This window comes from Pleuronectes platessa, chromosome 3 (assembly GCF_947347685.1).
Source record: "Pleuronectes platessa chromosome 3, fPlePla1.1, whole genome shotgun sequence".
Lineage (NCBI taxonomy): Eukaryota > Metazoa > Chordata > Actinopteri > Pleuronectiformes > Pleuronectidae > Pleuronectes > Pleuronectes platessa.
In genome coordinates this window covers 22,881,476-22,894,438 of record NC_070628.1, presented here as the reverse complement: position 1 = coordinate 22,894,438, position 12,963 = coordinate 22,881,476, and the positions used below count along the sequence as shown (strand labels likewise).

Below are 12,963 nucleotides of genomic sequence, written 5' to 3'. Positions count from 1 at the left end.
CATGCACAGTTTGAGCACAAGCAGAGCAAATCCAACTACAAGCAAACAAACTTATTATCCCTCCACATTATATATAAATATCACGGAAATTATATGAGCGGATGAAAATATACTGTTTTCACAGTAGTATATTCACAGTTAAATGGACGTGGGATGTATCTGCAAAGTTACTTGGAGAGACGGAAGGTTTCATGTTGTTAACATAAACTACAGCTGGAGCACACGAGTTCACATGAGTAGATTTTCCATAGAATTTTATTTCCAAAAAGCAGTCAGAGAAAAGTAAAACCAGCCAGTCAAGTACAACAAAACAAATCCCACAGAGGGACGAGAAAAGAAAGAAAAAGAATAAAAGCCGATAAAGACAGAAGGCCTGATGATATTTATACAACAGCAGACATCTTTTTGGTGTTGGAGTACCAGTGAATCACTGGACAGACCCGCGGTATTCTTCATATAACGTCAAAAAACAAATAGCAAAATCAGGATTTTTTTTTTTATGGGCAGAGAAGGTTCTAAAAGTCAGCTAAGGCACACAGAGCCTCCCCAGAAAAAAATAAAAATAAAAAGATAATAGCAGGGGGGGGGGGGGGGAAACATCAGTCAGAGAAATTTGTGCAACAGTTGCTCAACAATACATTCCAGCAAGAACAACAACAATCTGGCATGTGATTTTCTCTGAGAGGGAAACAGGACAAGGCTGTTGTCCAGAAAACACTGAAACAGGTTATGTACTTTGATCAATAAACACCATCTATTCATTTGTGCCCAATTATCGACATTTTAAAAAGTCTTTAATAATTCCATGTCATTTTTACCACATCTGTATTTACATGTACAATACGGCTTTAAACAATATCTCAATACAAAATACCTATGTACATCTTCTTCATTTGTTATTCATTTTGTTACAAAATAGGACTTTCACATTGAGTAACATTTATCATCTTAATTCACCTTTTTTCCAAAACTGTCATTGAACTTACATCGTCATATGTATTGTGTGAAGTAATTACTCGGAGCACGGTGGCACTTTAAGTCAAAAGATGGCAGCAGCGGCCGGCCAGTGGAAAATAAAAGTAGTTCTTTACAACCAAAGCCCAGAAACAGTGTCGATTGGAGAGGGAAGGAGCGACGGCGATTATAATAGACACCTCCGACACTGAGGCAAGGTGAACTTGACATTAATGAACAGTAATGTCTCCTAATTAGCGGGAGCAGAAACACTCACTTAGCTTGAGTGGTGGCTAAACAATGTTGACAATCACAGATTGAAATCCAAATTGGCTTCAGACGAAACTTATTTCAAAGTAAGACAAATGTGCGACCGTACCTCATGTTCAGGATGTGTTGTGGTACAGTGGCTCCCCCAGAGTGAACTGTGTCATGTGTCCAGAGATTGTCTTGATGGCAAAAAAGGTTCTTAAAATGTAGATGTAAAGGTGCCTCAGACCCGATTTGATGAATTATGCATTTTGCAATCAAGACACAATAATGCTCACTTGAATTTGTACATTATTGTCACAGCATGAAGAGCACTACGGCTCACTATCATTCTCAAACCGTAAAACACCAAATAACAGCAGGTTCTCCTTCGAGCCAGACGTTGTCCTATGTGTTCGCTCGTGAGGAGTGTTTCTCTATTTCTTTTTTTTTTCACCTTCGCTGTTTGGTGAGGTTGTTAGGCAGCTGACCTTTGACCCCAGAGGTCAGGGTGGCTTTCGTGTGATGCACTTGGCCTTGTAAGAAACCAAGACGAGGAGATCTATTTAGACAGGACAACACTGACTGACACACAGGTGCGGGCCATAAAAAGGTACAGTATAAGTTTGGGGTGTTGGCCTTTGTAAATAAAGGCGGCTTTTCTTTACAAAAAAATATTTATCATGCTGCCAAGGCAGCGTCGCAGTTATTTAGTCACTGACTAAAAATATCAGTATTAATATAAACTTATAAATAAATAGTGACTCATGACTCATGGACTCAACCCCCCCCCCCCCTCCCCCATTCCCACACAATTTTTGAGACTTCTTGTATAACTATGTACAACATAAAGTCATTGAATTGACTGGAAAAAAAGTAAAAAATTATGAATATAAGGATGAGAATTTTAAGGTCAGCTTGAGATTAATGTGTTTTTCAAGTTTGAGGCAGTTTGGTAAAAAACAAAAAAAAAAAAATCTAAAACGAACAAAATAATAATCTCTTCGTCCTCTGCCTGTCACCACATCTGGGTTTTATTAAAGAAAACTAAGCTATGGCAAAGTTACGTCTTAAAATACTAATGTACAACAGCCACAAATCAAGCATTTATGAATTTAGACCTACATTACATTTCTATCCAGATAGTTGTAATTATGCTCTGAAGGCCTCTGTATTTGCATTTCTCTCTTTTTTATTCCACATGTAGGAAATGTGGCAGCAGCAGATGGTGAGCTCAGCCACGACAGTTCCACGTCCTGATCAGGCACTGACGTTGTGCTGCTGTTGCAAATTTATTCGACTGATTTACAAACCGAGTAACTTGACTATCAGAAACTCAGAGGTTTGAAAGAAAGTGGCTTTAATCACGCTAAAATATTTGTTGTTCAAAGTTTCGCCAATGGTGCTGTGTGTGAGTCGTATCAAAACAAACTTTTTGACTTGTTAGGGCTCATCTGAACGCCCAGATTTGTTTCTGCTGACCTGAACATGGAGGAGGCACGTTTAATGCAGTACCAGGCGTCCTCCTCAAACAGGTTTTACAGCTAAGGCCTTATTGCAGCAGATCTTAGTCTGCTACCAGTGTCGACAATCCACACTCACATGACCGCTGTGCCCCGTGCAGGGCTTTAAAAGCTGACTTCATAACTCATTCAGCAGCAGAATAGACGCTTGAAAATTGCAACGTTTGATCACAGTAAAACTCAGCCATGAGAAGAAAAATAAATACACTGAGAAACTGAAATAGCAAAGCCAGCATAATCCCCTAAAAGGAGCAACCCCCCCGGGAGGATCTGAAAACCATTCTCTCTTTACCTTCTGTCCAGACACCCTCACCAACCTCCCCAACAAAAACATGCACCGTTCCTTTAGTTTTCTTTAACCCCCCCGAGACAGAGGAAGAGCAATTTTCCTTCCCTGGCTTGCAACAAACCCCTTAAATAAATAAAAATCAACAGTGAAACTCCTGTGCCGTGGCCTCCCGTCCAGCTGGAGGCCTCACTGCTACCTGATACGCCCGTCTGCGTGCGGTGCTCCGAGCTGGGATTTGGGGTCCGGACTCAGGGAGCTCCAGGGGATCTTGGAGCAGGTCTGCATGACAGGACAGGCCGTGGGGCCCACGGCACAGACGTCGGCCGCCTCCCACAGCTCGCCCACCAGGCTGTCCAACCAATGCTCGAGCTCTGGCCCGGTCAGCGCCGCGTTCCTCTTGGCCTGCTCCACGTGGCCCGGGCTGACAGGGATGTTGAGCACCGGGTTGAGGCCGTGGAAACTCTGCTCCATGTAGCTGTTCTTCGCTGGCCCGTTGTGGAGCTTCACAGTTTCCTCTGGGGAAACGTGGGAAGGAAGAAAGAAAGAGAGCAGCGAGGAGGAGACGGTGATGTGTGGAGAGTTGACGATCAGTGGTCAGACAGAGCAAGAGGATTGCAGAGTGGGAAAAGGTTGCAGAGAAAGGGACAAAAGAGAAAAAAGGAGTCATGAGATAACAAGTCATAAACGTGATTTGCTTGATTATTATCTGAGAAGCTTTAACTGGAAGCTAATTTGCTTCGATTGATTTTTTTTTGGTTTGACTGGACTCCCTACAGCCCAGGCTTGTGTAATGTGGTTTGTCGGGTCACTGCAATGCTGACTTTTTGGAAACAGTCAGAAATACCCAGACGCACACTCATTCTTTCTTCCCATGACGGTCAAGCTGTGCAGGAAGACAGAAAACGCAGACATAACTTCTCCTTGAAACACCTTCTCCGCCCTGAGCTCCAGTGGAGCTGTAAATTCCTCACAGCTCCTCTAACTGGGGCTCCAGCCATGCCTTCTAAGTATGGCAGTGGAACCCAAACCCCTCACACCCACATGTTTGCAGACATCAGTGCTTTTCATGCTCTGGTGACAGAAAGATGCCGTCAGACGTGAGGTGCTCCTCCGCCTGTTCAACTCATGCCAAACCTAGCACTGTAGGAGAAGTGTGTGTCATGAATTTCTTTCTGTCGAGTCATTTCTGCACAATTTATGTATGGAAATGAGTGTGTCTGTGTGCATGTGTGAGCGTGCATGTGTCTGCTGCTGCCAATGCTGGTGGAGGGCCATGCCATAAAGTTTAACTTGCACTGCATGTAGGAGGGAAGTCTAGTGCCAGACATGCCAGTGAATTATAGGCGGTTGGATGGAGCCGCTGAGCCACGCACGCACAAAGAAAGAGCTGTGGTCCCTGTGGCCACAAGCGGTCATTAGTGGTCATATTCTGCCGGGGTACATGTAACACAAGAATCGTCTATTTGTGTCATTTTAAAACACAGTGTAACTGTAGCTAGTCCTTAAGCCTCTGACCGACTAATACAGCAGCATCTACTCTATATACAGAGTGTTTTTTGTAGGGCTGTGAAATGATTGAAATTTTTAATCAAATTAATCACAGGTTTCTATGGATTAATCATGATTAATCACATTACCGATTTTCTCGGAATATTTTTGTGAAAACAAGATTTATGACATTTAACTTTTCTTTTGTGCTGCAACTCAGCAGTTCTTCAGCAGTTATCATTGCTTTTCCATATGGAACATTAATATAATCTTCATCCTAAACAATATTCAGGCTCCTTAGCCATTGTGTGGTTGAATAAAACTTTTTTTTTAAAAATCAAACAGAAATTATTTGAGCTTCTTAGCCATAGGATGGTTGACATTTTTTATATTTTTTGTCACACAACCATTAACCACACCATGATACAATCTAATGCCTCTAAAGGCCCTCTTAGCTACTCGGTCTTTAGCCAGTTGGTGAGGCAAACTAACTTGTTCAAATTCTCTGACAGTAAAGCTGACCGCTTCTTTTGCACAATGTGTCCTGCGAGTGAGTCTGGTTTGGCGCATTCCACTTGAACGCCCCTCGCCAACCAACACATGCCATGTGCATATCACCTTGGTTTTACTGAATGTTCGATCTTTGTTTTTTTGGAACACGATCTTCCCGTCCAGAAGGTCCTCAGGTTCATCAGAATTATCCATGTTGTTTGTTTGTTTGAATGGCAGCTGCCGTCTGACTGCATTAGAGCGGCAACTAGTGCAGAGGCGGCGGAATTGGAAGGTCCTTCTGCGCATGCGTTAAATGCGTTAAAAAAAAAAAACGAATTAATCCTGTAATTTAATCATAACGCGTTAACGCGTTATTTTTCACAGCTCTAGTTTTTTGACAAAGCAGGTCAAGGAATATTGATAACACTTACAATCAAATTTTAAAGGAAGTCAGTTTTACACTGTGGTACTTTAACACGAGTAAAAGAACTTCTTCACTTCTACCATAAACAATCTTTTTCTTAGATGAAGTTTATAACATTCAGGTTTTAACTCTTACTCCACCTCTCTTTCAAAGAAAACATCCCATTATAACCTTCAGAGACGCAGGATTTGAGACTGAGCTGCTGCCTTACTGTTCGACAGAGGCACCAATCAAACAGGCGGCTGAGTGTGTGTGACAGAGCCGATCTAATAACTGAGCTACAACGCTGCTGGAAATGTGTTGTTCTGACACACACACACACACACACATACACACACACACATACATAAGAGGCAAATCTCAACAGCCAGACGTTAATGAGAAGCAAAAGAATAACTGTAATGCAAACGTTACTAAACACCCATTACTTATGATTCTCAGCCCCACTGAGACTCCGGTTAGAGACAAAGAGCCCAAACTTTATTTGTTGCCTCTCATCGACATTAAAACAGCTCAGGGAGTTTATTAAAGAGAGAAAGACGTAATTATGCCGGAGCAGCCGCCTCAACTCTCATGTGCGTTGGGAGCAAACTGGCTGCTTACGGTCGAGAACAATGCAATCCTGCCCCTTATCCATGCTGCCTGATTGACTTAATTGTGTCATTGTTTTTGGAGGGCTAAGTGCTCTGTTGTTTAACACTCTGTTTAGTATGTATGAGCAGCTCGCTGGGTTATTAGGGGTGACTTTTTGACAAACAACCCGGGTCTGCAGAGGCCCAGAGGCTTGATTAGAAAGGGCATCACTGCAAACACAAGGCTCTGGTGTTTGTGTGTCTGTGTGTGTGTTTGTGTCGTCTACCTAAACTGGAAATTGTTACCTCGCAGTGAATGCAAGGTTTCTCTGGCTGCTCAATAAAGACTTTGAATGTAAACTGAATATGAACTTCCTCTCACTCAACACAAGCCACAGTCGAGCTCTGTGTTTTCAATTTCAACATCCTGAACACAAACCACTGATCTAAGGGAGACAGTTACTGGGAATCGAAGCTAAATTGAGCCTGTCCATTAAGTGGCCACATGGAGGCCTCCATTCTGCAATAATGAACAACAAATATGATGCTTTTAAAGCTTGTAATTTTCAAGGTTGTGAATTCAAATCTCACTTTGATTTGAGTGTGCACATACTGTGTACACACAGCGGTGGAAGACCACACAACTGTAGTAAATAATCAAAATGTTATCCACTACAAATTTAAAAAATGTAACTTAAAGAGATGCAGCAGTGTACACTTAGTGGTGTTTTTTTTAGTTGTAAAGTAAGTTATCAATGATTAACATTAATACTGGTTTAATATCAGAGAGAAAATTTAAAACCGAATTTATAAAAGACCTACATTAATAGGTTGAACATGGCTCATAATGCCTAGTGTTTCAAACTGTTATACACCTTGCAGGGCCTACTCTTACATAGGGTCAACCGTTTTGGATTTCTCCATATGAAAAAACCTAAAGGGATAGTTCACAGAAAAATTTAAATTGCTGTTTCGAGTCCAAAAAAATTAAATTCAGTTGTTTTCTTTACGTTTGAGAAATGGTCACCACATAATTAAATTGTATTGGATCTGGCTGCAACGCTGTTTAACCCTGAAACTGACGTTTTGTGGACTCAAACACTTCACCCAATACAGGGCACCATGAACTTGTTTTAGAAAACTCTACTGGAAACCAATTCAACTGGAAACCAATTGAAACGGTCGCACCGTAGAGGCAGATTTTGTGAGTAAATCTCAAAACCAATCAGCAATCGTCTGACAACAAATTAGCCTCTGGGGCTTCTGGCGTTGGCAGCAGATATGCAAGGCCACGTCCCACTAGTGTCTCCACACATATCGTTTTGAGTCCAGACGAAATTTTGGCTAATCTCTATTAACAACTATCATGCATGTGAATACCGATAAATTAAAAAGACGGTAACGATGCATTTCAGTCAATGTGTTCCACATTTTGCTCTCCACATGGACTGTTTACCTGCGGACAACCAAAGCCTGCTCAAATGTGATTGGTCAAACTAGAATCAGAAACCAGAAGGCTTCCAACCACAAACTCTTGTCCCTCATCTACAGTTTCCATATATTCACATGATCTGTTTATAGAGATTAATCACTTTCTGACATGTAGAGGGACTTATGTAATAATTAACAAAAACTGGAAGCACAAATGAAACTGTCAACCACAAGTGAATGTTACAAGCTTCCCAAATATTGCACAGTTCAGATCCATTTGCAGCACTGAGCTTCCACTGAAGTTAGATGTGTGGTTAAATGTTTGTCCTTAAGGGTGACACCTTATGTGCTTGTTATCACAGTGCAATATGTCCGCTGGGCTGTCTATACAAATAACACAATCAATAGTAATTTTGTATTATGCTTAAGATGAGACAAATGGCGAGTTTGAGGTACAAATAAGCCTCATGGCAACCGCAGGCGCTATTTAACTCTCTCTCTCTCTCACCTTGTCGTATGGGCTGGTGTTTGTGATGGGACAGCGGGGCGATGAGGAACTTCATCTCGGCCACGGGGCTCCAGTGGTGCAGGATGCGCACGCTCCACACTCCCGGCCGCAGGGGCTGGTTCAGCGGTGGGCGGTAGTGGGTGAACTCTGCGCTGGCGTCGATCAGAATGTCGTAGGTGGCGGCGATGACGTTGGTGGGGTCGATCCACACGACCGTGACGGTGACGTTGGGCCCTTTGCTCCACTTCTGCATGCCCACCGTCTCATCCATGGGCCCCATTAAGCCGCCAAAGTTCCTGAACATGCGCTCTTTGGCATCCCACTCCGCACCGATCTGACAGGGTGGAGAGAGAGAGCATGAAGAAAAAGAGTGAGTGACAGAATGGGGTAAGAACAGAGACATGAAGAGAAGCATAAAAAAAGCACAAGAGATAAATATCTATAAATTCACTCCTACTACTTAGAGCATATTGTGCACAGTGATCATAAATAAGTAACCCTCTCTGTGCATGCACCACCATACTTTCAAGATAACCAATATCTACACCGAATCATCCAGGGAAATAATCTCCAGCATGCATTTTTCATCAAACAGCACCAAACTGCGTCCCAGCCCTCCATTCTGACGTTATATAATCCTATAATAGGCACAAGCTGACAGGCCTGACTGTTTCATCCTCCACATTTGTCCATAGTTACTCGATGATCTGTGAAGATAGAGAAGCTGAGGAAGCTCTATGACTAAGTCTACCCCTGTGCTCTCTCCGAACACATTTCAGAGCAATAAAAAAGAGAGATGGAAGGCAATGGCCACCAGTATCCGGTGTGAACAGCATTAGCGTTGAAGATAAACTAGTACACAGTGAGGATGAGTACAACCAATGAAAAAAATGAATCCAAACAGAGGAAGGCAGTGATGATATCTGACCACAGCCTTTGTGACAGGATGAGATGAGAGTCGAGGCAGGAAACAATAACAAAAATCAGGTTTTGAAGCTTCCATAAAAACTGAGAAAGATGTATTCTCTGCAACAGCGTTCAAAAAACATGTAGCAGATAATATCAAAGTCAAATCTAACTTTGGGGAATTATGAAATACTATTGCAGTACCTGTTCTAAACTGCAGGTTTGGAATGGGCTGTTCTCTTGTCCTGTGTTAATGCTACTTCAGAATTATTCCCTGTCATTAGTGAGTCCTCCTCAAACAGTGATACAGTGAACTGTCACTTTGTTATCGTCAGCGGGCTGGACGTTGATTAATGATTAACTGAACTGGGTTTTAGTTTTCATATATGGTATTTCAGAAGTCTGTTAAGCAATGGACACAATCTTCAGATTGCAAAGTGTGAAGCCGATGATATGAGTTCCGCATACATTCACACAGATGTTTGTGGAATTAGTAGGAAAATACATTACGGTGCCCCTGGCTGCAGAACATGGGAATAGCTGAAAGCCTTTAACACACTGGACCAATGAGCCAGTTTAAGATAATACATCTTGTAAGATTTAAAAATAAACGATAAGTGTTCACAAGTTTGCTGGTTTGTTTGTTAAACTAAACAGAGAATTACAGGCCGGGTATTTCTAATTGAAACCTATGATTTGACAAATGAAAACCGATTACATGTTTCTACAAAGATGTATGGCAAGAAAAGAGAGACAGAAAGGAGAGAGAGAGAGAGAGAGAGAGAGAGAGAGAGAGAGAGAGAGAGAGAGAGTACATTGCAAGAACAGGAAAGGAACAAAAGTATAATTTAATGTCGTCATAGTGGTGTAGACTGTAACTGAAGAGGTGTGATCTCTCTGTGTGTCGGATTGCAGGCTTTGCAAAACCGTGCGGTATGCAAAATGAGAAATATGGAGTGATTGCGATTGATGGTGGAGACAGGGTGATAAAGAAGGAGGCAACACACAGACACACACACACACACACACGTACTGACAGTGAAAGATGGCTGGCGTGTTGGCAGAAATGTGAGAGGAACGGCGGCTTTAGGAAGCGCTCTTCCTTACAATGGTGGCTGATTAACACAGCCTCATCCCGCAGGACGATCAATGACTGACTGGAACTGATTCTGTATTACCTCCTGTGAGAGTTGAGATTGCAATGTACACTATAAATAGACACAAGTTGAATAAATGAGCCCCACAGAGAAAGGGTGTGAGTGTCTTAGCCTATCCGTAAAAGACACCTCACTCTCATCTCAATTATTGGACTGACCTCTGCCATTTCTGCCACGTGGACCTCGGTTCTCTTCTCTTTAAATTACTAATCAACTCTCTTGTCTGGCACCTCTGGAGCTCATTACTTTATTCAGGGCTAACTCGCTGGCACCACATTACATCCCCAATTGATTGGCAGCACTCTTGTTCTAAGCCCGAGACAGAAATGGAGGGAGTATTGACGGATGAATCTCACTGTAATCCACTGGAAGAGAGTCTGCAGACTGAAGTGAGAGTTTTGAGAGGGAGATTTGGACAGTGTTCACATGCTGTGGGTATGAGATGACCCCCCCCCCCCCTGCCCACCCGAGACCGGCTTCTTGTTCTTGCCCGTATTATTTATTTGGCAAAATGCAAGTTTCACTATTTAAAACAGCTTCAGGCCAGACAAGTGGGCAACGTCCACAGGCTCTCCTCTGTCTGCACCAATACATACATATTCTATGGACACACAGGTTAGTAAGGTTCATTACGCGTAATTTGTTGACCGACGCTGACCTGGCGCCTAAGGAGATACTGGACAGAGGACAGTTATTCCGGCAAAAAAAGTTTGAAATGCTGTACATTGATCTATTCTATATCTTATGCAGAGCTTGGGGTCCTAATACCCACACAAAAATTGTCTGCAGGATTGTTGACTCAAAGTTTGCTGGAACATTTGAGCTACATTCCCAAAGTTTAATACTCTCTCTTTGATTAAATCTGAGGTATATCTATGGGTGACAATGGAAGCATAGAAGAAAAGAAAGTCTTTCTTCCAGTACGTTAGTGGCTCAAACAGGGATTAACTTCTGGCCCGTTTCAGCCTCTGCCTATAGCTTACGATGACCTCCAAACTCAACCTGTCCCTCGCTGCTGCCGCCGCCGCTACCCAATGAGCTTTAGCTTAAGACCAATTCTCAATCAAGCCTTGAAGGCCCTCAACAAGTCTGAGGCTTATGACCTTCTTTCGCTTATAGCTATACTTAGAAGAACACTGTTTTGTGGAACTAATGCTGATCTGCAAACGTCATTGTGGCCCCTACCCATTTTTCTTCAACACTGCCTCATCATGTCGTTTACTCATATTCCTTGTTTCATCGACTGCTCAATTCCCTGTCTGACATTATAGAGAACATAAAATGCTCCCGACTCATAACCCATCTCTTTTCCATTTCTTCCTTCTGACACTGCGACCTTGCAAACCTTTCGTTCATCTACGTCATTGGCTTGCTGGCGCCGAAAGTCTGACACCTTCAATAAGACAGGTCAGTTTGATCAGGCAGTGGCGTGGACAGTCCCAGTCTGCATCTGACCCTGATTAAAACCACAGGGCACAAATGTCCCTTGAAGCTCTTTTCAGAGACTTATTAGTGGCCCTTTTTGTGAGGGGGGTAATAAAACCCAGGTGTTCACCAGACGCAGCAGAAGACTCCCCCAGGGCATAATTTACACTACTGAGGGATTATGGGTAAGACGGATGGATGCCACCTAATAAAGATACACTGTGGAGCCATGGATGAAGGAACTGGTAGCAAGGATCTAATGTTTTCAAAAGAAGACAGAACCATGTAGTCGAAGCTGCAAGCTGGGAGTTTGAGAGATGCATCAATACAGACCAAAAGAAATAGTTTGACAATAAGATAAATAAGTATAGTATAAAGGAAGCATAGCATTTGGGGGGATAAATCCTCATATCGACAGCCGGCAGCAGATAGCTTGTCAAAAAATGTCTTTCTACTTACACTGCTAACGCTCAAGGACATCTTTTTTTGTTCTGCCAGTAAAAATCAACGCGTGGGAAAATGAACACATTTTGGTTTTATAAGTTGTTACAAACCACTGTTTCCTGCGTTTTCAATTGAGTATCTATTCTAAACTAACTGGCTGCATGCAGTACCTTCTTATCGACTTTACAAACTTTGAAGTAATATTATTATAATCTTTTTTATGAAAGAGTGCATTTCCTCAAAATCTCAATCAATTCCGATCACTAGTAACCATGTCTGTCAGTGCTCTTCAATTTGTTAGCTAGCAGTTAAAGATCACTTTTTTCATATTAGAAAAAAAGATTTAAGGATTCCGTAGGGGTCTCAAATCATATTTAGAGGCTTCAATAGCCAAGAAGCTTTCTTTTGAAAGGGTTGGGGGTCACTCATAAAAACTCCAGTGTCTTTTCTTCTAGCAATACATTTTGACTATACGTGCACTCCAACGAGGAGCAGAACATGTCTTCACTTTAAAATTGTATTCTAAACAGGAACCTTCTGAATTGCAGGTGGAACAGGAAGCAGTCACAGCCACATACAAGAAAAAAAAAATAGCTCTCTCTTAAACTGTCCATGCTAGGTCAACCCCTCTTTTTAAGTTCATAAGAAAACACGTAGGTGCCAGTATGTTTTAAGTAAGTTGATAAAATATGTCAAATAACTTTAAATGTTTTGACTTCAGATTTTTTAGAGAGGGGAAATCTAATACTTATTTAATTTTTTTAATTAAATCTAAACATGGGGGAGTATTAAGAAGTCACCATGGGATGATACACAGTTGACATTTTAAAGGCTTAGCACAATTACAGAACATCTTTAAGTATTACATGTAAAACAGCTATTTGTGTTGTCTCATGCTACATTTTGATTCCACTCTTGTTAATTTTGAGGTTTTAATTTGTGAAGTTGCTCTATTGGATTAAATCATCATGTCAGCTGTTATTGTCTCCCTGTATACATCCTCTACCATGATGTGCTTGTGTATATGTTGTAGTGCAAGGACTAAACCATCAGTCAAAGCCAGTCACTTTACTGTTTGAGATTTATTCAACGCAACATAAT

General features: G+C 41.9%; 1 protein-coding gene across 1 annotated transcript in view; it reads right to left on the bottom strand.

Moving 5' to 3' along the window:
• Nucleotides 1-237: 237 nt before the first annotated feature.
• Nucleotides 238-12,963, bottom strand: part of xylt1 (xylosyltransferase I) — an 80,487-nt gene continuing 67,761 nt past the window's right edge. Inside the window, exons 10-11 of the mRNA XM_053419462.1 lie at nucleotides 7,931-8,264; nucleotides 238-3,530 (exon numbers count right to left, since the gene is read on the bottom strand). Of these exons, the coding sequence (XP_053275437.1) occupies nucleotides 3,208-3,530; nucleotides 7,931-8,264 (657 nt within the window). The 3' untranslated portion in view covers nucleotides 238-3,207. The remainder of the gene's footprint in view (nucleotides 3,531-7,930; nucleotides 8,265-12,963) is intronic.